This window comes from Cajanus cajan, chromosome 2, assembly GCF_000230855.2.
Source record: "Cajanus cajan strain Asha chromosome 2, NIPB_CcT2T_4, whole genome shotgun sequence".
In the NCBI taxonomy this organism is placed as follows: Eukaryota; Viridiplantae; Streptophyta; class Magnoliopsida; order Fabales; family Fabaceae; genus Cajanus; species Cajanus cajan.
The window spans coordinates 18,288,080-18,314,544 of NC_138518.1; the positions used below are offsets into that span (position 1 = coordinate 18,288,080).

The 26,465-nt window shown below is 28.3% G+C and overlaps 3 protein-coding genes across 3 annotated transcripts; 2 read left to right on the forward strand and 1 right to left on the reverse strand.

Annotated features, from left to right (window-relative positions):
• Positions 1–5,886: 5,886 nt before the first annotated feature.
• Positions 5,887–6,662, reverse strand: LOC145954792 (uncharacterized). Its single transcript, XM_083069480.1, has 2 exons — positions 6,432–6,662; positions 5,887–6,333 (listed from the first exon to the last, which is right to left on the reverse strand). The coding sequence occupies exons 1-2, from the start codon at positions 6,660–6,662 to the stop codon at positions 5,887–5,889; spliced, it is 678 nt and encodes a 225-aa protein (XP_082925606.1).
• A 6,100-nt stretch (positions 6,663–12,762) lies between these two features.
• LOC109811689 (uncharacterized) lies at positions 12,763–14,607 on the forward strand. The gene has a single exon (XM_020375495.2). The coding sequence runs from the start codon at positions 13,087–13,089 to the stop codon at positions 13,999–14,001; it is 915 nt and encodes a 304-aa protein (XP_020231084.1). The 5' UTR covers positions 12,763–13,086; the 3' UTR covers positions 14,002–14,607.
• A 9,554-nt stretch (positions 14,608–24,161) lies between these two features.
• LOC145954793 (uncharacterized) lies at positions 24,162–25,750 on the forward strand. Its single transcript, XM_083069481.1, has 4 exons — positions 24,162–24,340; positions 24,515–24,926; positions 25,012–25,173; positions 25,312–25,750. The coding sequence occupies exons 1-4, from the start codon at positions 24,162–24,164 to the stop codon at positions 25,381–25,383; spliced, it is 825 nt and encodes a 274-aa protein (XP_082925607.1). The 3' UTR covers positions 25,384–25,750.
• The last annotated feature ends 715 nt before the right edge of the window (positions 25,751–26,465 follow it).

Consider the following 26,465-nt stretch of genomic DNA (forward strand, 5'->3'; position numbering starts at 1 on the left):
ATTTGAGGCACTAAAAATAAATTTATGTAAAATTCGAGAGAGTAAAAACATATTTAAGTCTAAGAACTACTTACTAACAAAATTAATTTTTTTAAAAACATTTTAGTTCATCTAAAATTATTATTTATTTTTAATTCCTCTAAATTTATTTGTATTATTTTAGTCTTTCAAATAAGAAAATGTATCACTTTTAATCTCCAAATATATTAAATAGTATGTAGTAATTGTTTATTATTTTCTAATTATAAAACATTATATACACTGAGTTTGTTGACTTGTATAATACATTAAAAATACTTTTAAAAAAAGTTATAAAATATCATTTTAAAAAAAGTTATAAAATATAAAAGAGTGGCTAGTCCAATAAGCGGAATAATGATTTTGAAAAATTATTATTATTGGAATGTAGATGCGATAAAAAATAATAATAATGATATGTCAATCCATTGAGATATTGTATGCTATATGTAAATATTTGCAATAAGAATTTTTTTTGCATAAAAATTTAGAATGTATTAAAAGTTTTTTAATTAAAAAAAACATTTTTACTTTTAGTAGAGAAGTTGTCAAAAACTTTTTTAACTTTATCTAAAAAAGAAACTTAGAGTAAGATCAATTTATGACTGCTTGTTTGTAGTTAGTTTTGTATTTAAGATCATTGATTGTGAATACACATTAACTAATATTATGTTGAACTAAATTTGTACGAGTTCTAGGTACCCTGTGCATGTTAGAGAAGCTATTAAGTGTATTTTTTTTATGTGATTGATTAATTTAAATAAATTATTATACTATTATAAAAGTGACATTTTTCTATGAATTTTTCTATGAATTTTTCTACGAAAAAATATTCGTAGACTTTTTTGCAAATTTTCTTACAATAATAATTTTTCAAAATTTTTTTGCAAATTTATTTGCGAAAAATAATTTACAGAAATTTTTTACAAATTTTTTTATGAAAAATAATTCACAAATTTTTTTTGTTCAAATTTTGGTACAATTTTAATGATCATAGAAATTTTTTTCCATGATAAAAATTTGCAAAAAATGTTGTAAGAATTTTATCTTGTTTCTTGCAGATTTTTTTGTAAAAATAAATTCGCAAGTAATGTTTACTAAATGGTAGAAAAATTTTGCAAATAACTTTTCTTGTAGATTTTCCTGTCAATTTTAACTTGCAAGAAAAATAAAAAATATATATACAAATTTATAAGTAAGAATTAAAAGATTTACCTCAAGTCCCACATCGATTAGAAATAAAACAATTAAAAAGTATATAAGTTAGGGCAACACTCACCTTACAAGTTAACTTTGTATGATTGAGTGTTAGACCTATAATTTATATGCTTCAGATGAATTCATTATAAGTATTTGAAAGTTGAAGAGTTATTAAAAGAAATTGTACAAAAATTACCTTCGAATAGTAATTTCTTTGATTTTTTTTTCTTGCACAAAATTTTGCAAGAAATTTTACAAGAAACTTTTCTGCGAATTTTTTTCGTAGGAAAATTTCTTGCAAATTTTAAAATTCGCAGAAACATATATATTATCTGCGAAGGTATAAAATTTAGAGATAGAATTTCGTAGAAAAATTTAGTAATGTTAATCTTTAAAGGCTTAATTATAAAAAGTTCTATGAAGATTTTAAAAGTAATGTTACTCCTTTAAGGTGATAAAATTTTTCTTATATAAAAATAAAAGAAAGAAATATTAGGTGTGGTGTCAAACAAATTTTTATAACTCCTTGAAGAAAATGTTATCACAAGTCTCAAACTAATTATCTTTATCATTATACAAATTAGTGATCGAGAGATGGATTCTGACAAGAAAATTGATTATGAAGATGGACAATATGTACAATAATCTTAAGAATTTATCCACATTATGCAAAAAATTCTTAAGATATAACAAGTTCTTCTCAATAATAATTAGAGTAGCAAAAATAACAAGTATTTTCAATGAAAATAATTCAAGTACTAGCTCCCATAAAGAAATAAAGTAATGATCAAGAAATGTAGGGAAGTTCTGTAAAGCCTTTTGGAATTATTGTATTTATAAGAAAAGAAAAAAAATTATTTTTAAAAGTCACTTTTTACTATATCAAGAGGATAATGTGTAACTAACTCTTAAAAAACTAATTAAACAAAGACTAAAATGAGACTTAGTCAACAAAACTAATTTTAAATGAAATATTTGTTTAATAAAAAGTTAATTTAAATAATTTTCTAAAATTTGATTAAATAAATATATTAATCTTTTTAAAAATATCATATCTAACCAATCCAACTGAATGTAACCGTCAACACATCTATCATCTAACAGAAAAACAAACTGAGATAATTATTTATCTGTAACAGCCCCCCTCAAGTTGGAATGTATATATCAGACATTCCTAGCTTGGGTACAAAGGTCTGAAAAACATGAGGAATCAAGGGTTTAGTTAAAATATCAGCAAGCTGCTCTCTGGTGGACACAGGTAGGAGATGTATGACACCCGATTGAACATTTTCCCTCACAGAATGATAATCAATCTCAATATATTTTGTTCTTTCATGAAATATAGGATTAGCCCCAATGTAAATAGCTGATTGATTATCACATAACAAAGCAACTGGTGTGAGTTTGTTAAGGTTGAAGTCTTCCAAAAGATAGATCAGCCACTGAGCTTCACATGTTGTTTGAGCCAAAGCTCGATACTCAGCTTCCGAGGATGAGCGAGCTACGATAGATTGTTCTTACTTTTCCATGAAATCAATGAAGAGCCAAGAAAGAAACAAAATCCGGTGACTGATCTTCTTGTGTCTAGGCAAGCACCCCAATCAGAATCACTATATCCTTTAAGCTTCAGATCTGACTCAGCAGAAAAGAAAAGACCCTTCCCAGGACTTTGTTTGATATATCTGAGTATTCTAAGAGCAGCCTTGTAATGAGTATTTGTTGGACTGTCCAAGTATTGACTAAGCCTTCCCACTGCATAAGAAATATCTGGTCTGGTATTGGTCAGATATATAAGTTTTCCAAGTAGTTTTCTATATGCATTAACATCAGAAAAAGCATCCTCAAGGTTCTGCTGGATTTTCACAGTATGATCCATTGGAGTGCTACAAGGTTTTGAACCAAGCAACCCTGTTTCTTGCAACAACTCAAGAGCATATTTTCTTTGGCATAGATTAATGCCCTTTTCAGTCCTTGTAACTTCCAATCCCAGGAAAAAAAATCAAATTTCATAGGTCCTTTATACTAAACTTTTGGTCAAGAAAAATTTTAACTTTAGTAATCTCCTCACTATCAGTTCCTCCCACAATCAAGTCATCCACATAGATCAATATAACAATCAATCTTTTGAGAGTCTCTTTTGTAAATAAAGAGTAGTCAACCTTTGATTGTTTGAATCCAGAAGCAATAAGTGTGTCTGTCAGCTTGATGTTCCACTGTCTACTTGCTTTTTTTAGTCCATACAAGGACTTTTCAATTTTGCAGACCAATGTGGAATCTGATAATTGAAGTCCTGGGGGAGGCTCCATGTAAATCTCTTCCCTCAAATCCCCATGCAAAAAGGTTGTATTTACATCTAATTGGTGCAGCTCCCAGTTGCAAGTTGCAGCAATTGATAAAAGTACTCTTATTGTAGTCATTTTAACTACTGGACTGAAAGTTTCCAAATAGTCAATCCCAACAGTTTGAGTAAATCCTTTTGCAACCAGTCGCGCCTTGTATCTCTCAATACTTCCATCCGAATTATGCTTGACCTTAAACACCCATTTGCACCCAATAGTCTTCTTTCCTTCAGGAAGTGAGGTTAGAGTCCAAGGATGATTTTTACTCAAAGCTGTTAGTTCCCTTTCAATAGCATCCTTCCAGCAATCATCAATAATAGCTTCCTGATATGTTTTGGGCTCAACAATAGAAGAGATAGCCAAAGAAAATGTTTTTGGGAATCAAGTAATGAATCATAAGAGAGTGAATTTGAAAGAGGATACCTGACAAATTTGAGTGTTGGTGTGGCTCCTAAAGTAGCCAGTGTGCAATGGTAATCTTGTAAATATGAGGGAGGTCTCCTAACTCTTTGTGACTGTTGTGCTGGTTCACTGGTTACATTTTGATTGGAACTCATATGTGATCCCTCATTTTGTTATTCATTAGTTAAGCCTTGATTTAATGATATCTCATTGTTCTCAAAAAGATCATTAGCCAGACATGGAATTTGATTCATGACAGTAATGGGTGTTGATTTATTAACACTAGCAGAGTTATCATTATTATGAAAAGGAAATAATTTTTCGTAAAACATAACATCTCTAGATATAAAGGTTTCTCTTGTTTTTAGATCATATAAAATGTATCCTTTAGTGCCTATTTTGAAACCCAGAAAAATACATTTCCTAGACCTTGAATCTAATTTTTTTCTTGATGCTGTTAAGCTGGATGCAAAACACAAACGTCCAAAAACCTTTAGGTTTGATATCTTAGGTAAAATATCCATTTAGACTTGATAAGGTGATTTATTATTGAGATACCTAGTTGGCATTCTATTGATTAAGTGTACAGCATGACTGACAACATAGTTCCAGAAATTTTTTGGCAAATTTGATTGAAAGATGAGAGATCTAGCCACACTGAGAATGTGTTGGTGTTTTCTTTCTACAATACCATTTTGTTGTGGTGTTTCCACACAAGAGGTTTGATGATTAATTCCTTCTGAGGCATACCACTCTTTCATAAGGAACTCAAAACCATTATCAGATCTAATGTTTTTTTTTATTTTTTATTATTTTGTGTATGAATTAAAGAAACAAAATTCTTTAGTAGGTTTGATGTTTCAGATTTTTGTTTCATCAAGTAAATCCAAGTGAACCTAGATTTATCCTCTACTATGGTTAGAATGTACCTATGACCAAAAATAGATGGAATGGATAAGGGTCCCCAAATATCAACATGCACCAGATCAAAAAAGTCCACAGAAGTATTCACACTATCACTGAAAAGTAATCTTTTTTGTTTAGCTAAATGACAAATCTCACAAGGATTTGTAGTTTTATTACATTCAATATGGGGGTATAGATTCTTTATTACATTCAATTTCTCATGAGATAGGTGACCTAACCTCATATGCCAAAGATCAGAATCATACGTAAAAAAATTATTGATAAAGTGTTGTACCAAGTTTGACTGATCATTGGGAACCATTGCATAAAGTCCTGACTTTAGTTTAGTTGCACCAATCATCCTTATAGAGTGGGAGTCCTGAATCTGACAATCAGAATAAAAAAAATGAATTTGCAAGATAATGATTTTGTTAGTTTAGAAACTGAAATCAGATTAAAACTGAAATCAAGAATATACAAAACATCTATCAGGTAGAAGTCTTTTGACATATATACTGTTCTTGAGATTTGAGTACAAATTTGACTCTCATCAGGAAACTTAATAGGAATTGATTTAATTCTTTTGTGGGACTGAAAAAAATTTAAGGAATTGCATACATGATCTGTAGCTCCTGTATCAATGATCCAAGAACTGGAATTGCAATTTTGAGACAAGGCAAGGATTATACCTGAGGTTTTTGTGAATGATTGATGATTTAAAGAACTAGTTACTTGATTCACTACATGTCCAATTTGATTTCCTGATTGTTGTAGCAATGCAAGTAATGCTTTATGTTGCTCTAGAGTAAACATCATACTTGTACTCTCCCCCACTTCCTTTCGAGAAAAAAATACTTTGAGTATCATCAACATCCTCTTCATCATTAGTGCTACAGTGATTGATGACATTTGACCTTTTGAAGTGAGGGGGAAAACCATGCTTCTTATGGCATGTATCCACTAAATGACCTGTCTTACCACAATATGAGCACACCTTTGTGCTTTGTCCTCTCCCTCCATTTCATCTTCCTCCCGAGCCCATGTTTTGTGCTCTAGGACCCTTATATTTTCCTCTTCCTGAACTACTAGCTACATTAACTAGCACTTGAGAATCTTCAACCAGTACTCCCATCTGTCTTTCTTGCTGAATTAATAAGGAAAAAACCCTATTAATTGGAGGAAGAGGATCCATTAACATAATTTGCGATCTCACAGCTGCATATTGTTCATTAAGTCCTTTCAAGAACCTAATGACATAGTCATTTTCCCTATAAGCTTTCATTGTAGGTATCAAATCACAATTACATTTAACTGCACAAGAACAATGAGGAATTGGTCTAAAATTGTCCAATTCTTTCCACAAGCTCTTCAAACTAGTGAAATAAGCAGTTATCGACAGGTTTCCTTGTTTCATAGAGTAAATCTCCTCTTGTAATTCAGAAATACGAAAGATATCCCCTGGTAATATCTTTCACGCAAATCATTCCACACTTCATAGGCTGTTTCCATCCAAATGACGCTTTGAACTATAGAGGCATCCAATGAATTATTGATCCATGACAAAACCATAGTATTGCATCGATCCCATGCCAAGAAAGATGGATCTCCGACTTCGAGCTTCGGTAAAGAACCGTCAACAAGTTGCAACTTATTTTTCGATTTGAGTGCCATAGTCATCACTCGAGCCCAAGAATGGTAATTCTCACCAATTAATAGAACCGATACCAAAGAAATTCCAGGATTCTCATTCACATGCAAGTAGAGAGGATTTGAAGGATCAATTGCTTGATTCGCCATTGAAATTCAAGCAAGAAGAGGAGAAGAAATCAAGAATGATGAGAAAAGAAGAAGAGAAGAAATCAAGAACGATGAGAAAAGAAGAAGAGAAGAAATCAAGAACGATGAGAAGAAGAAATGTTTTAGAGTTGGATTTGCACAGCAGAGCCCCTAGGAAAGGGGCTCTGATACTATGCAGAAAAACATGGTTAACATGAATAGAGAGAGATAATTCTCAGAGAGTGATTCGGAAGAGAAATTATTGAAAGCTGAATTTCATTCACTATCTTCAAATGTACAAGATACACTTATTTATATCTAACTAATCCAACTGAATATAACCGTCAACACATCTATCATCTAACAGAAAAACAAACTGAGATAATTATTTATCTGTAACAATATCATTCAAAATATAGAACAATACCTTTTTTAATTTTTTTTGCTGTTAAAAGAAATATTTGATTTTTCACGGGCCATGTTTGATACATATAATTTTCTTGAAAGCTTTCAAAAGATTTCTAATTTCTCCAAACTAGATGTGTCACCATTTCATTATTCATTAATGTTTCCTTCCCAAATCATTCATAATATCAATGCATGTATGGCATGTTGGCAACTTAAAGATTAACACTAGAGTGATCTCTTATACTAGGGGTTGTCATTTATTAGTTACCAACACTATCCAATTGGAGAATCTGTCAGATATAGAACTCCCTACTTAGAGGTTTGTTATTCATAGGCCAAAGATGATACCATCCTTCGATTTATAACAATCCATCACATACATCCAAACCGATTTCCAACCTTAGTTTTCCTTATATATCTTGGTGGACACATGCTTATACTATTTACCCATTCCAATAGAAATTGATTTTCACAAACAACATTGCACATGTACGAATTTTTGCAGAAAAAAAAAAAAAAAACTTCTCTCTCTCTCTCCTCTGTTTTTTTTTTTCCGCACAACAGAGAAAGGAAAAAAAAAACTATAATAGAAATAAAAGATTATATAAAATTTGTTTAGTATAACTGGACTTCTCGTACTTAATTACGTCTTGAATATCTTTACAATCTCAAAAATATATTATATATGTTATAGGAATCCTCCTTCAAGTTTTAAGTATTGAAACATGAAAATCCTCTTATAAATTTTATGATGAGCAAAACTTGAAAATTCTCGACACAAATTTTACGATAGAACTTGATAAATTTTCCTTCATATGACTCTTCTCTCATTTGAGGTGATAATATCCTTTCTAAATCATGTGATTATTCTTATCTCAAACCTCTATTTATTGACGAATATCGTAATCTTAAAGAAGGAAACAAATTTTTAAAATAAGTATAACATTTTTAATTTTAAGCAATATTCTAAAGACAAAAAATATCATTTTATATATGAACATTAGAGGTTTAAAATTAAAAGTTTGAATTGTTTTTCAAGCGAGTACTCATATAAGACAATTTATATAATTGATTCATTTAAAAATTCTTAATATATAGATTAAGTTTGTAAATTTTAAAAAAATTAAAAACTATTAGATACTTTGATTCTTTAATTCAAATTGATGAATAATTATAAAAATATTTAAGTTATATATTTATTAATTAATAAAATATAATATTAAATAATTTTATTTTTTATAATTTACATATCGACATATGTATTAAGAATTTTTAATTTAATATAAGTTATTAGGTGGAGTAAATTTAAGTAAACTAACTCTTAAAATAAGTGGATATCATTTCATATATATATATATATATACATATATATATATATATATATATATATATATATATATATATATTATAAAAATGATAAGAGAATGTATAACAATATATAATTGAATAATTTACGACGTTAGTAAATTCTGATTATTTTTTTTATAAACTCTTTATATTCTTTCCTTGTTCTCCATTTACTTTCTCTTTGCTTATATATTTTCAATTTGACACTAAATCAGATCTTCTTTGCTTATACATCTCATAAAATAAAAGCATAAACACACAAAAAGAAAACGGAGAGAGAAAAATAAATGTTGGAAAAATGAAGAAAAAATAGAAAGAGAAAGAGAAACCAATGGGAACTCAAAGTTCTTAAGTTGATAGAACAGGATAATCTTATTTTACCGCGTGTCACGATGATCTAGTCTAATTATTTCTTATTTTAAGAGGGAAGTTGAGTTATTAAATAACAATAAAGTGTTTTTTTATTTATAATTTTTATATCATATATTTTAAGAAGGTATAATTCTTTTTTATTAGATGAATTTTTATAGGAAAAAAATGGATCATCGGATCATAATAATTCTATATTCAAAGTAAAAATCAAATTTAATGAAGAAAAACAAGTCACTTGAAGCCAACTACTATAGATAAAAAGTATTGTATTAAACCTATACAATTTATTATGTTCTTATCTTATCAACCAATTCTTATGTCTTATCCTTATCAACCAAGTCGTTAAAGAGAGGGTCAATTTGACATATTTGTATGCCGAATAACTATGCTTTAAGTAAAAAAACATTTATGATATGATTAAATGAGATTTTTATTTTACAATTTTTTTTCTTAATAATACTCAAATTTAAAATTTAGGTGTAAGTGAATATGGGTAACCCGTGAATCTAAATTAGCCCAAATCAATCTAATAAGTTTAAATTGGATTTTTTCAGTGTTTGGGTCAGACCCAACTCAACCTTATCAAAATTCGGTACTGTATGGGTCAGATAATGAGTTTTGTGTTTTCAATCCTAAACCAACCCGACCCAACCTGATCATATAATAATAATAATAATAATAATAATAATAATAATAATAATAATAATAATAATAATAATAATAAATAATAATAATAATAATAATGTTTGAATGATTATTTACTCAGGACAATATTCACTGTGACTCTTACTTAGTAACAAGTTTTGTATTTTAAGTTATAGTATTGTAACAATATAATATATTTATTTTAAACTTTATTTTGTATTAATTAACATTGGTTTTTTGAGTTGATAATAATGTAACAAATTAATAAATTTATTTTAGAATTTAATTTGTATCATTGCTTGCTATATAGGTTGATAACATTGAATTTGCAAGAATGAATCAAATGATTTACATTTATTTTGAAATATTTAAATTTTTACAAAAATTAAATAAATATAATTATGATGACTTGATTAACCTAACCTAACTCAACTCGTTCATGATTGGGTTGGGTTGGATTGAATTTTTAAAAAAGTTACACAAATCCAATCTAACCCAACCTGTTAAATTTTGATTGGGTTGAGCAACAAATTTATCCAAACCCAACTTAACCCAACCTGCGTACACTTCTAATAAAATTTAAACATATTATTAGTGTTTTATTTTATACATTTTATAGGTTAACTGTCTATTATATTTAACTAAAGTTTATAATAAATTATATATATATATATATATATACTATATTTGAATATATAAATTATATTTAAAATTTTTATAAATATTAAGTAGATATTTTAAATATCTAAATTATATTTTAGATTTAAAATAAATAATTATATAATGACACAATATTATTTTTAATTGTTGATAATTTTTAAATATTAAAATTTAATTCATAAATAAGTATGATAAATAAAAATTAAATTAAATAAAAAGTTAAAATAATTTCTAGAAACACTTTGAATAATAATTCCTAAAAATATTCTTGCATAAGATAGTCATTTGCATTTAATATATAGAGTTTGATAAATTTATAAATAAATATGATAAATAAAAATTGAATTAGATAAGAAATTAAATATATATGAGTCTATTTATTTTTAAAATATTAAAAATTAATTAATAAATAAATGTTATAAATAAAAAATAATCTGGATGAAAAAATTAAATAAATCACTAAAACCACTTCAAACAATAGTCTTTAAAAATACTTTTGCGTAAAATTGTCAAAGTGGATTTCAGCTTATAGCCAACTCGGCCCACCTTAAATATGGGTCTAGTCAAGCAAAAAAAAATCAAAAAGCTCCTAATTAATAAAAAAAAACTCAACCTAGTTCACTTTTGACCTAACTCATTTAACTAAATCTATTATGAGTCAGACTATTCACTTAATTCACTTACACCTCTTATCAACTCAACCTATTAATAATCATTATTTCACTTAATTATTTATTATTATATATGAATTATTTTAATAAAGTATTATTTTTTTAAGATAAATAAAGTTTATATTAAATAAGATGAAATTATTATAAATTAAAAAAAAACCATGAAAGAATATAATTGTTCATAATTAATGTCCTGGAATTGATAAGATGCATTATTATTTAGTTCCCTGAAAAAAAAAAGTAAAAAAATTGATTTGAGAGAGATATCCATGGAAAAATTCAGACAATATTATATGATTGTATTGTATTAGTGAAAGGATTAAAAAATAGTGTGTGTTGGTTGAAGGAAAAGATAAAGTAAGTAGTAATGGATGTTGTGGGCAAATAAAAGGAGTGCACGTGTGCAGAGTCTGGGAATTGATGGGACGCAAAAGCGATTTCCACATCGAAGGCGAGAATATTGTGCTGTGCTGCTCCCTGCAAAGAGGCCACGTACCCCCCTCTCTTTCCAGGAGTGCTGCACACCTTCTCCTCTCTCATTCGCTCCTTCCCTTCTCCGTGGGACCAATCACAACGCCCCCATCTACGCCTCCCAGATACGCTACTTTTCCACATGGCCCCCCATCATTTTTATTTTCTTTCTTTTAATCTTTCTAAATTACTTCTTGGAGTTGGACACAAAAATACACTTGCTCCATTTAATTATCATGCACTCTACAAACTTACTGCAATAATTATAATATATGGAATTCATTCAATCATGTAAAAATCTTTTACTGTGTCAATCTCAATACATTCTAATTAAATTTTATTGTTTTATATAATGTTTATATCATTAATACAACTTTTTTGTGCTTTTAATAATTCATATCTTATACAATTTTATTGTATTATCTAATAGTATTATTTCGTCACTTTCTGATTTCTCTTCTCACTTTTTCAATTATTAAATGTTACAAAATTAATGTAATAATAATATAATTTGAATAAATAATGTATAATCACTAATTTCAAGAAATTAAATATCAACATTCAGTCATAATAAGTTATATTTATACTATATATATATATAACAAGGGGATACCATCATTTTATTTATTTATATATTTATAATTTTAAATTATTATTAATTTTTCTCAACATTATATTAAGGGTATAAAAAAATGAACATATAAAAAAATTAACCATTACAATAATTATTCAATCATTTTGTAATCACGTTTAGTCTCAATTTTCTGTAAAATTATTTTGTGACCACTTATTCATTATTCACAAGTTATAACCTATATTATTTCTATTTTATTTTATTATAATTCAAACATAATTTACAAATATACGAAGTACTTATTTCTCGTAAGTTACATATAATATATTTATTAACTATTATCGTAATTTTTAAAAATTTATACCAATGATAAGTTTTTAATTTTTTTTATTTCCTATTGTTGCATAGAAATAAGAGAATATAATTTTCCCTTATAAAAACATATGTATTTTTTTTTTATGGATAACAATGGTACTGATATAAGTATTTATTCTCTGTGTGAATATATACAAAATAAATATCTTTCTTCCAACATAATTTATTTCACACTCAAAATCAAAATTAAAATTCAAACTTAAACCACTTGATTAAGAGATAAAAGTAAAACATAATAAAATAAAAAATAAGTATGCATAAACACTTGGTACGGTATTGTTAAATATATTCAATTGAATATCATAAAAAATTTAAAAGACAAATACAATAGTATGATAATTTTAATGTAATAAACATTTTTTTTTTGTAGAAACATTTTGTATTTAATTTTTACCACATTTTTGTATACAAAATAAAAACACTAGGTAAATTTACAAGAAAAAAGTGTGAAATGATATCTTATTATTATTATTATTATTATTAAAATACATGGTATTATTATCAAGAATCCCATAAATACCTTTTGAAAAAATAATTTATACTGAAAACACAGAAACAAAAAATTAGAAACCACAATATGAATAAATGAATAATAATATGTTGTAAATTCATATGGATTTAAAAAATTTGAAGGTTGTAGTTGTAGTTGTAGGTAGTAGGTTTTGCAGTGTGAAAAGATGGATAGTAGTGTAAGATAGTTGTTGTAAATTTGCTCCAATCAGGTACCCTTTGTGTTTGCTGTTACCTAGACACGTGGCGCTCGCTCACCCAGCCACCGTGCTGCCGTTATCATTATCGCTTCCGCTCCATCTCACAGCACCGAACCCAAAAGAATCGCTAGAGAGAGAGAATCAAGAGAGAGAGAGAAAGATCTAACAACTTTCGCTTTCGCTTTCGCCACTGTTTCCTCTCTCAGACCGCCATGGACGGTGCCGATGTGTGGCGCGTGGCCGCCTCCGACGCTCCCTCTCGCGACAACAAAATATTCAACACGATAATGCTCCGCTTCCGACCGATCGCGCCCAAACCGGTCGCCGGAGCCTCCTCCGCCGCCCTAGGCGCCGACGAGGCAGGGCGGAGCAGCCACGTGTCGGTCCTCGGGAAGAGACCGAAGAGGAAGTACGTTAGGATTCGGAGAAACAGTGGATACGTGCGAAGGAATGGTAAGAGTAACGGAAACGATAACGATAACGATAAATCTTCGGCGGAAGGTGAAGGTGACGTGGCGGTTGTTACGTTACAGTTGATGCCGGAGAAGGAGGCGCCGGAGGAGGACTCTCTCGCCGGAGATTCGTGGTGTAAGAACGTCGATCTTGACCTAACCGTGGAGAAGATTCAGATCGTGGAGAAGGCGAATCCGAAGGCGAAGGCGAAGACGAGGCCGCCGCAGGCGGCGGAGGAGGGAGAGGGTTCAGATCAGGTGACGGCGGCGAAGGTGGCGGAGTCGTGGGTGACGGTGGAGAGCGTGACAGGCACGTGCATGGGGGAGGGAGGGGGAGGGTTAGGGTGTACGGATGCGGAGAGGGTGAAGGTTCTAGAAGCGGACACGTGTCCGGGGTTTGTGTGCGACGAAAGTTTCAGGGTGCGGTGGGTGAATGACGCGTACAAGAGGATGGTGGCGAGCGAGGATATCGTGGTGTGGTTGACGCTGAAGGATAGTGCCAGCGCTGCGTGGCTGCGCTATTCTCACCCCGCGTTCACCTGCGGAGTGAGACTGCAGTACACGTGGCGCAACGAGAAGTGCACCAAGATGGTTCCGTGCGACGTTTGGAGATTGGACTGTGGCGGGTTTGCATGGAGGCTAGACGTGAAAGCTGCGCTCAGTTTGGGTCTCTGAAAAAAGGAAAAAAAAAAAAAACAGAAAAGAAAAAATCAGAGACACGAACACGACCTTATATATATATATATATATATATATATATTATATCCTTTTTATATATATACACCACCACACACCTTTGCATAACTCGCTAGCTCGAGTTGTGTGGATTGAGGCCAAGCCCCTCTCTGCACAAGGACGTGTTTGGTTAGGTATTATTCCAGTCAGAGTTTTTATTGGTACTGTTTGAACAAAATTTTAAAACAAAAATAGCGAGATATGGGAGTGAAGCGAAGAGCAAAACGTGATTACTTGTGAAACCGAAAAAGTGAAGAGGGAAGGAAAGATAGGTGTGAGAAAGTTGGGAATGCTAGCTTCTTACTCTTGGGAGTTGGGAGGGTAGGAAAAGTAGAAAGGAATGGGAGTTAAACATGCAAAGTGCTTCTGAAAAGTGTGTGTTATCTGTCTATCTATGTCTTGTAGCTAGGACTAAAGCTATTAGATGAAGTGTGTAAGTGTAACCATATTATTGTCGCTCTCCAAGACTTTGCGACTAAGAAAAATGGTGGTAAATATATGCATATAGTGTAGTAATGGCAATATGTATCCGTCTATCTATGTGTATCTATGTTGTCATTGTCTTATTGCATGACTGACTAACTTAGCCTAATTATGTGTTTAAACATAATTAAGGAGAATAATATGGGGAAAAAGAAGGGAGTAGGAGAATACAAGCATTTTATGTGTGTCGTGTTTGGCTTTGCTGTTTATTTAAGTGGGGGCATATGGAAGTTAGGTATAAAGCTCTAAAGCCAGTGGAATTTACTCGTGTTTCCTTTCGTTCACACCAGCTTACTCTAGTTTTGGTCATTTCGTGAGTTTTTACATAAACTTATTTATTTTAGATGATTTAATGTTTGTAAACTTATTTTTATTAAAAAAAAATTTGAAAAGGTTATTTATAATTAATGTTTTATTTTAATGGAACAAAATAAAATGTATAATTTTCAACTTAACACAATTTAATAATTTTACTTTTAATTAAATGTGTTTTGATAAATAAATTTAATTTGGATTTGTTATAGTCAAATGTAATATTTTATTGTAAAAATAAATGTAGACTTATTAATGCTATAGGTTCTATGGATTTCTTGGAAAAAGTTTAGCATCAAGAGTGGTTTATTTTTGTAATGTAAGTAATCTATTAATCATGATTGTGTTAGTCATTAAAATTTATCAGGTACCTTGTCAAAAAATAAACAGTTGAAACCATATTTTAACAGGATTCGAATTTTTTTACGTCTATCAATAATTTATCTGATTATAATATGAATGTTTTTCCATGTATATACATAGCTTCATGTCAACAGCATCAAATGCAAGCTCTTTCATTCAATAGGCACATATCAACAACTCTTGCCGTCCTTACTTGAAACTTATTGAATTTGTTCTGTTGCTGTCATGCGAACCTGTCAACTTCAATGTGGTGCGAAGTCCTATTGCCATGTATTAGCATAATACCTAGTCGATGCAACTAAAATTCTAATTTCAAATATAGACTGTAGTTATAAACTAGTATAAAGTTTTAAGTCAAGGTTTTCAATTTATATATAGCTACAAGTTTAGATCACTACACATATATAAAATTGTGAATGCCATAAATTTATCTCACAAGTCCTCTCATGAGGAATATCATTGTTTATATATGAGTTGAAGTATTTCATATCTCTATAATTTATTTAATAAAAATATTTAAAAATTAAATATTTGTTAGATAAATTGGTATTATGATTAATTTAAAAAAATATGTACAACAAATTAGACTGTCACTTTTATGTATGTTATAGATGTTATATTCAACACCTATTTATTAAATGCGATTGATTATTTGTGTGATAATATTTTTAGAAGTTATTCTTTAACATGAGAGTTTTTAGGAATTTTTTTAACTTCTTATTTAATTAAATTTTTTTTTATGATATTTATTTATAAATTAAAATTTAATTATTTAAAATAAATCATCAATAATTAAAAAAATCTTACATCAGAATATAAATTATTTATTTTAAATTGAAAGTATAATTTATATGTTTAAAAATATTTATCTATATAAATTTAAATATATTTTTATATTTAAATATATAATTTATTTTCATATATAATGTATTATAAAACTTAATTATATATAATAAACATACTAAAATACTATTTGAATAAAATAGCCAAATACATCTCTTTGGTGATCTTAACTATAAAAAATCCACCATGTATATAAATATTTGTGTTATAAATTGATTTTTTTACAATACTGTTCAATCTTTGTTAATTATTTACTGATATTTCCTATGTTAACAACAATTTAAAGTGTCAAACTTACTAAATGAATACTAAATTGTTATTAATTAGATACGACAGTAATCACATTAATTCATTTGAAAACTAAATTCTTAAAATTGTATAATCAAAATAATTGCATGTTATTGATTACTTAGGACATCTCCAATGCAAGCAACTCATTTGAGTTGTTTCATGCATTAAAAAATGAAAAAAGTGGTCTCTAGTGTGCCATGTCAGCATTAAGCAACTCAAACACAAATTTACTCCAATTGTAAGAAACTTTATGAAATTCAACTTTTAGAATTTTTTTTCTAATTATTTATAAACCAAATTTAAATTTTTATTAAAAAGGATAATTACACTACAATGAAAGAAAATAAATTACGAGAAAAAATACACAATAAGTAAATATTAAAAATAAAATAAAGCAACAGTAAATACATAAATATTATACGAAATTAATTTTCATCATTATTATTTTCGAAACGTTTCCAAATATGTTCAATAAGATCTGCTTGAAATCTGGTAAGGAACAGTTGCTTGAGGAAGCAACTCTCTCTCTTCTTCAAGCAACTCATGTTGTCACGTCAGAATCTTCTAATGACAAGAAACTAGGACTTGAGTTGCTTTATGAGATAAACAATTCCCATTAGAGTTGCTCTTAATTATATTGTAATGAAATTAAATTCTTAATACGTAAATTAAATATTATAATAGGCGCTTATTAATTAGTCTCCAATATTAATGTACATTAAGTATATAGTTATGAAAGCCGAAAACTGATCCTGGCATAGAGCTTGTTGATTAATAGAATCTAAACAAAAATCTAATTAGTTATAACCTATAATGATTTATATATCGTGCATTTTCTTGTTTCTATATAAATTATCTGTTGAAATTAAAAAAAAAAATTGACTACTATTTTTTCTTACATGATTTTGTTTTTTGTTAGCATATACAAAGAAACGGAAGTCCAATGGTCAGTTTAAATGATAAATATTTGATTCTTTTAAGTAAATTCTAATATTATATATCAAATAAAGCCTTCATCGGAAAAACTGTCTTTACCATACTATAAATGTTATTTTCAATTTGAATAAAATTTACTCATATATAGGATAATTATGATCTTTATAAAAATAAAGTATTTTTAATTCACAATACTAATTTATTCTGTAATTTATTTTTGATATGATTACTTTTTCTATGGGTAGGGATGAAAATAGCTTAGATTTTTTTAATAAAAGTTTATGACCTACCCTACATTATATATGCAAATAGTCTAGACTATATATATGACCACATAAAAATAATATTATCCTTAAAGATGAAATTGTGAATGATGAACATGTTTTGGCCTTAATAAACAGTTGTACCATTGAAAATAAAATCTAAATAATAATTTATTCAAGTTTTTCAATTTCCTCCACAAGCTCTTAAATGTCCGGTAAACATAGGAAAAGATTGATATTAATTTTGTGTACAAATTAATACTTCATCTATTTTTGGTAAAAGAGAACCCATGTAACAATTAAACACTCTACCTAAAACCACTAGGATTAGCATAGTGGTTGGGTGGGGAGAGGTTGGGGTAGTTAGAAGCACGATGACTTATGTTCAATCCTATGGCGACCATCTTTGTAATCTTTCCTATCTTTACAAAAAAAAAAACACTCTGCCTCGAATGTTGAAAGCACACTTTGAAACAACAATAGATACAAGCATGATCAACAAGTCTTTAGCAATATAACTATGAATATAATATTTACAAGAATTCACTCTCCACCACATCAAGATGTCAAAACACTACTAGAAAATTGTTATTCTCCTACGAATTTTCCTACAAAAAAATTTGCGCAGAAATATTTTGCAAATTTTATTGCAATAATAATTTTACAAAATTTTCTTACGAATTTATTTGCAAAAAATAATTTACAAATATTTCTTACAAATTTTTTTGTAAAAAATAATCTACAAGATATTTTTGCAAATTTTGATACAATTTTAATGATCATAGAAATTTTTTTTCATGGTAAAAATTTGCAGAAAATGTTATAAGAATTTTATTTTATTTCTTGCAAATTTTCTTGTAAAAATAAATTCGCAAGTAATGTTTACTAAATGGTAAAAAAATTTCACAGGTAACTTTTCCTGTGGATTTTCCTTCCAATATTAATTCGCAGGAAAATAAAAAAGTTTAAATTTATAAGTTTATACTAATTATAAGATTTTTAATTAAAAAATATTATTTTACTAAATTATTTATAAATATTTCATTATAATTAAATTTAATTTTAATTAAATTCAATATATAAAATTTTATAAATATGATCAATTAATGATAATGAGTTTTAATTTAATGATAATTTATAAAATTTTAAAATTAAAAGTATTTACTTAATAAAATATTATTTTACTAAATTATTTATAAATATTTCATAAAAATTAATTTTAATTTAAAATATTAATAATTAAATATTTATTTTAATTAAATGTATAAATTAATGATGATGAGTTTTAATTTAATGATAATTTTTAAAATAAAATTATTTAATAAAAAACTATTTTTTAGAATATTAAATATTTTAAGAGTTAAAATAGTTTATAATAATATAATTTTATTGTTCAATATAATGAATTAATCATTTTTTAAAGATATGATCTAATTAATATTTAAAGAAAATTTCAAGTTTCACATCGATTGGAAATAAAATAATTAAAGAGTATATAAATTGGGGCAACACTTACCTAAGTTGATTTGTATGGTTGAGTGTTAAACTTATTATAATCTAAGAGTTTAAAGGTTATGTATCACATGGTGGAGGCGTGGAAGAAAATTTCTTAATACTTTGAATGAATTCATTGTAAGCATTTGAAAGTTGAAGAATTATTAATAGAATTTGTAGTAATTTTTTTTATTTTTTCGGTAAGAAATTTTTCTGCAAAATTTTTTACGAAAAAATTCCCAGGAAACTTTCCTGCAATTTTTTTTGCATGAAAGTTTCCTGCGAATTTTTTCGCAAGAAATTATACAAGAAAATTTCTTGCGAATTTTAAAATTCGCAAAAATGTGACACCCTTATACCCCAACACATATATTGTTATAATGTAAATAAATTAAGGAAATAAATTTCTACACATCGGTAAAAGGGTTCACATAAAAACCTTTAGAAGCATTCTTCAATATCCAAAATATTTTGAAAATGAAACTTGGAAAATAGAACTTAAGAGGTTACAAAATGTTTTTAAAATAAGAAGTACAACTCCATATATAAAAAAAAATCCATGTCCTAGAAGTCCTCTGCCCCGATGTCACAATATCAGAGCATATCCATAATTCAACTGTTGGCATTCTAGATGCCACTCATAGCCGGATCTTACTCACCTAAAACATCCACAAATTATATAGTGAGAAAAGAAAACATCTATATGTAAAGCACATACAAACACACCACAATGTAATCTCTTCATAACTCATTACATAATGAAATATTTACAAGCATTTATATATATATATATATATATATATATATATCATAATTTATCAATCATTCATCATCTTCACATCTCAATTCACAATTACATCAATCCATCACAATTCACACAAATCTTACAATTAACATTATCATTTTCACATCCATAATTCACACAAATCTTACAATTAACACTATGTCAAGGCCACGCCATAACTGATATAAGTGATATGGGTTAATTGCCTCACTCATCCCACACCATGCCAAGGTCACGCCCTCCCTGTAGCATCACTTACCTAGGGGTCGTGCCATCCCTGGTCATTGATGTGAGGAACCACAATCACATCACAATCCACAGAAATCTTGCAATTAACCCTATGCCAGGGCTGCCATATTTGACATAAGTGATACGTGTTAATTGTCTTACTCATCCCACACCATGCCAAGGTCACGCCCTCCCTGTAGCATCACTTACCCAGGGGTCGTGCCATCCTTGGTCATTGATGTGAGGAACCACAATCATAATCATATTCACATCCATACAACATCTCATCTCATAGTCAATTCCATATCACATACACAACAAATAAGTCCAACAAAATAAGGGTTTACACACCCCTCAATCAATTCACATCACTACTAGAAAAATTAATATTTGTGACGAATTTTGTGACGGAAAAAATAGCATCGCTAATAGTGACGGATTTTGTGAGGGAATTTAAGTTTTGTGACGGACTAGAATTTATTGACTTTTGTGACGGATTTTGTGACGGAATGTATTCCGTCTCTAAAAATCCGTCACAAATTTCGTCACTGAATCAAAAAAAAAAAATTTGTGACGGATTTTGTGATGAAAAAATTTTCGTCTCTAAAAATCCGTCACTAATTTCATCGCTAAATAAAAAAAAATGTTTGTGACGGATTTTGTGACGGAATGAACTTCGTCTCTAAAAAATCCGTCACAAATTTCGTCACTAAAATGAAAAAATTTAGTGACGGATTTTTCCCTCTCAAAATTCCGTCACAAATAGGTTAAAATATTTTGTGAAAAATTTGTGATAAATTGTTTCCTCTCAAAATATTAAATTTTATTTATGAAACTTTTATATTTAAGAATTATGCATAATTAAAGAAAATATGTTAAATTTTTTTTAAAAAAATAATAAAATTAAAAATATTTTATTTCATTAAAGGACTGAAAAAATTATGAAATTCATTTAATTAAATAAAAAATTGTCAATTTTGAACATAAGAAACTAAGACATTCATTAAAAATATTTATAAAAAAAACTTGTGAAATTAAAAAAAAAAGAATATTAATTTAATTTTGGCTTAATTACATTTTTGATCCCTCAAGTATTGTAATTGTGCAATTTTGATCCCTAAGATTTTAATTGGATAATTTTAGTCCCTAAAGGATTGTAATTGTGCAATTTTAGTCGTTTAATTTTTAATTGAACAATTATAGTCCCTCAAAAATCATAATTGTGCAATTTGAATCTCTCCCATTAAAAATTTAATAATTTTAAAATTTTAATATATATATATATATATATATATAATAATAATAATTTAAAATTATACAATTATTTGCTTATTTAAGTTAACATATACTATAATTTTTATTAATGTAACAAATGATATATATTTATTATTACTAAATAAATAAAATATTTATATTATTAATAATTTAATATTGCTAATAAATTAATATCAATAATATTTTTAGTATATTTATAGATAAATTGATAATTTGATAAATATAACTTAGTATATATTAATATACTTTTACAAAAATATAAATATAGTAGATAAGATATGTATATTTATATTTTTGTAAAAGTATATTAATATATAATAAGTTATATTTATCAAATTATTAGTTTATGTATAAATATACTAATAATATTATTGATATTAATTTATGAATAATATTATAAAAATATAATATATATATATATATATATATTATGTATTTATTAATAATAAATATATATCATTTGTGTGACACTCTCTACCCCACATACCATAACACAAATAACAAAAATTGAATAACATAATCTTTTTCATATTTAAAATACCAAACATGTTTAATTCAAATCAAAACTCATGTATTTGTGGAATTAAATAGATATTCATACATCTCACGCAACAAGGAATACAAGAGAACAATCAAAAAGTAAAATATAAACTTGCATAGTTTATTTGTTTCTCTCAGGATTCTCTTAAGAACCTACAGAGTACTCTAATCCATACAATAAACATCTTACTCATATAATTGTCTCTTACAATTGCATTCCCTTATGGTGTGTTTGGATGAGTAATTTTACAAATTCAAGGAATTTGAAATTCTTGGTATTTGAATTACTTTGATTTCAATTTCTATCATTGTTAAAATATTTTGTTTGGATAAGTCAATTCAATTTTTTTTAAATTTTAAATTGTTAATATGGATATGATAATTTGATTCTATCATGATAAAATTGCTTTTAAAAATATATTTATATGTTGAGATTTTTAAATAAAATTTTATAAAAAAAAATGTTAACCAATTTTTAAATATTTAATAATTTTAAAAATTAATTTAGATAATATTTAATAATTTTTAAAGTATTTTTAAATATTCAATAATTAAAAATATGAAGATATAAGATAAAATATATAAGTGAAATAAGGGGAAAAAAATATGAGGAATTTCAAATTCTTACATTTTTGGGAGAATTTGAAATTCTATTATTTCAAAGAATTTCACAAATGCTTGGAATTCAAATTCTTTGTAAATTCTCCATCCAAACAAAGTATTTCACCTCAAAAATTTAAAATTCTTCAAACAAATGAATTACCCCATTAAAATTCCTCATCCAAATATACTTTTAGGTTTCTCATAGGAACCATAGAGATATTAAAATTATACATTTTTGATTATTAAAATAGTAATAATTATTAAAAACCTTTAAAACATTCTATAAAAGTCATTAAAATAACTATAAAAAGATAATGTCCACAAATATAAATAATTGGCTTAATTACATTTTTGATTCCTCAAGTATTGTAATTGTGCAATTTTGATCCCTAAGATTTTAATTGGATAATTTTAGTCCCTAAAGTTTAGGAATTTAGATAAAACTGATTTAGGAAACTAAACAATAAATTAAGAGAGTATAAACTAGTATATCTAAACTATATCTTATAGAATTATCTTAACAATTTATATTGTTTATGATATATTATAAAAAAAATGTATATATATATATATATTAATTTCTTTTTTTTTTTTATATTTTAAATTTCACAATGAAGATAAAAACATATTTAACAATTACTTTGATCTCTTGACTTGATTATGTGAATTTAATTTATTTAATTGAATGATCAATATTAAAATATTTTAAGAACTAACTCTAATCTTTTCAAATCACTCGGTTGTTATTTGAGAATAATAATCAATACTACCAGAGAGTTGTTATATGGTATACTTAAGAGTGATTTTTTTTTTTAAATCTGTTGATCTAGATTGTGTTTGAGAGAAGACATTTAAGTAGCTTATTAAGTTATTTTAACTAGTTTACAAGCTAATCCGATTAAATAACCTTGTTTAGTATGGGTGTTTATAATTTATTTTTATAAATTAATTGAAATAACTCAGTTTGTAAGTCTTTTTTTTTATTCTTTTTACTTTGTTATCCTTATTATTTTTTTGAAATTAATTTTTATTCTTTTTAATTTAAAAACTACTTTATCTTTCCTGTCATTTTCTCATCCTCGTTATAAGAATTATTTCTTGACATTTTATAATTATCAATTAGCCTACAAAAAACTTCCAATTCAATTAGCTAGTTCACAAACTTCTAATTTTTCAGTTCTTAACTAATAAGTTTTCAGTTTCCAATTTATAACTTATAAATTTTCAGTTAGTTTATGAGCCAATTTTACTAAAAACCTTTAATTAACTTTATAATTCTTGTAACTTTTTTTTTTACAATATAACACTGCTTATTAAATAATTAGTAGCAAGTATTTTTTTTTAATTATAGTCATTTTGTACTGGTTATCTAACTCTTGCTCGTATCAGTATATATAAATTTAATACATTTAATTATAATATTATTGTAGTAATTTTGTGTATGAAAAAGCTTATTAGTGCAATTGTGGTGGTTCGTCGATGTCTGGAATCAATGTTATTCCTAATCAGCTGTGACTATTAGGGTGAAAAGAAAATTGATTTCAAGATGGTTTGATTGGCTAGGAACTAAAATTTGTAGTCCTTTTTCTTATAAACTGATTGATGAGCCGTAATTTAGTGCTTCAATTCATATCATTATGGCATTGATTACTTCTCACATTTAGGGTTAATTTCGTGGTTTTATCATGTTTGCTAATTGTCATTTGAATTATGGGCCTAATTGCAAAACTAATCAAATTTCTGTTTCTGGACAGTTTGACCTTCGCTTGATTTTTTGGCTCTATCTGGAGCTACAGGACTCCGAATTGAGCAATCTTGGTGGCGTTGGAAAGCTAAGAGAAAAAGCTACAAATGTCTCACTAATGTGCATCTCCTAGTTCGAAGCCTAAGATGGTCAAAATGGAGCCCGAAAATGACCCACGGAATCTGGAAACGTTTTGGGCCTTGTTTTGCAATGTTCAAATCAGTTTGAGCCCAATTTGACCCAAGCCTTCTAGAAGGGCAAAAGGGTAATTTAAGAAACCCTAAAAGAGGGCAGAAGGGAGCCCTCTTCACACATTCTCTGTCTCTTCCCCAAAACCGTAACCCTAACCCCCTTCCTCTCCCGCTCCCTCTCCCTCTCTGCCACCGCTCCTCCCTCCCTCTCCGCCCTCTCCTTCCTCCGCCGCATCTCCCTCGCGGCCTCCCCCTCCCTCCGCTGCTTCCTCCTCCCCGCCACCCCCCTCCCTCCGCGCCCTCTCCACACGCGCCACCACCTCCTCCCTCAACGACCCAAACCCCAACTGGTCCAACCGCCCCCCAAGGAAACCATCCTCCTCGACGGCTACGCCTTCATCGAAGAGATGCGCCGCGAGGAAGGTCACGCCGCTGTGAACTGTTCAGCGGTAAAGCGGAAGAAACCATGCTATGTTTGCGGTGGTTTGGGACACAATGCAAAACAATGCACTAAGGTATGTCTTATAGTCATATTCTGTCATTTTATTGGAATATGAGGGTTTAATGTGTTTTGTTGAGATATGTTTTATGCTCCTACAGACGCAAGATTGCTTTATCTGCAAAAAAGGTGGTCACCGTGCTAAAGACTGTCCAGAAAAGCATGCGAGTACTTCTAAAAGCATTTCTATTTGCTTAAAGTGTGGAAATTCTGGGCATGATATGTTTTTTTGCAAGAGTGATTATTCACTGGATGATCTCAAGGTTGTTCTGTTTCTTATTGTGCTTTTCTTTTATTGTCAAATTTGGGAAATGTTTTTGGTTGGATTTGCATAAAATTAGTGGCTTCTGTTGGATTTGAATTGCTAAGTCACTGACTATTTACCTTTTCTGTTTAATTAGGAAATTCAATGTTATGTCTGCAAGAGGCTTGGCCACTTATGCTGTGTCAATTCTGATGATGCAACACCATGAGAAATTTCTTGTTACAAATATGGTCATTTGGGTCATACGGGTTTGGTAAGTTTTATTTATTTAATGGTTTAATTGTCTTGCCTTATTATATATAGCTCTTTTGCATAATCTAGTCTACTCTTACTGTGTGACTCTTATTCTCTCTTAGTAAGGGGGGAATTTGTTTGATTGTTTCTTTCTTTTTGTTGTTGTCATCTTTTTCATACCAGGCATGCTAAAATGTTTGCAAGATTTAAATTTTATTTAGTGGAAATAAATAGAAGAAAGTTGAAATAGCCTGAAAATGATATTTCACTTATTGCTGAATTGCTTGTTAACATGTATGTGAAGGAAACCAATCATTTTTCTAAACCTAAATGCATCAGTGACAGCCATTTTGAACTTTCTTTCCCTTCAAAATCATTAGTTATACTTGCACTTTGTTAAAAGCAAATTTCATCCTGAAAACAAATGAATAATATGCTAGTATTCAAGGTATTAGCTTTCAGTTGCTTTGATATAGAGAAAGGAAAATATGGCAACTAATAGGAACTACTGTCTTGGCCTTTGTGTTCTGATTGTACTCATGGTTACCGGTGTTAAACAACCTTTTACTTGTAGAGATGTGAGTTTTCTTTGTTTTCATTATCAAAATATCACATTTTATAAAATAAAAAATATATGGTACAATAACTTGATTAAACAATAGTTAAATCTTTAGTTGCCTGATTGTTTTCTTAGATTCTGTGGAAGTATAATTTTAGAGTAGCTTGGTTGTGGTGGAGTGTCATTTTTGAAAATCATTGAGGGGATTATTGTCATCAACTCACATTCGGGTCTTTTTAAATAAGATATATTGGCATATGTAAATTTGATAATCAATTGATGCAGGCATGTTCAAGGCATGTTAATTTTTTTGGTGTGTTGATAGTTTTAATGACTATTTTACTGTAAGGCTTAATTGTATGTGCATGTTTGTAACTTTTTTGGGACCTGGTCTCAACAAGGCAGGCATGTTTTATTGTTTTGGGTTTACGATTTTGATCCTCTTGGATGTTCTAGAGTGTACTTGGTGATTTGCTTGTTCTGATCAGTTCACATAA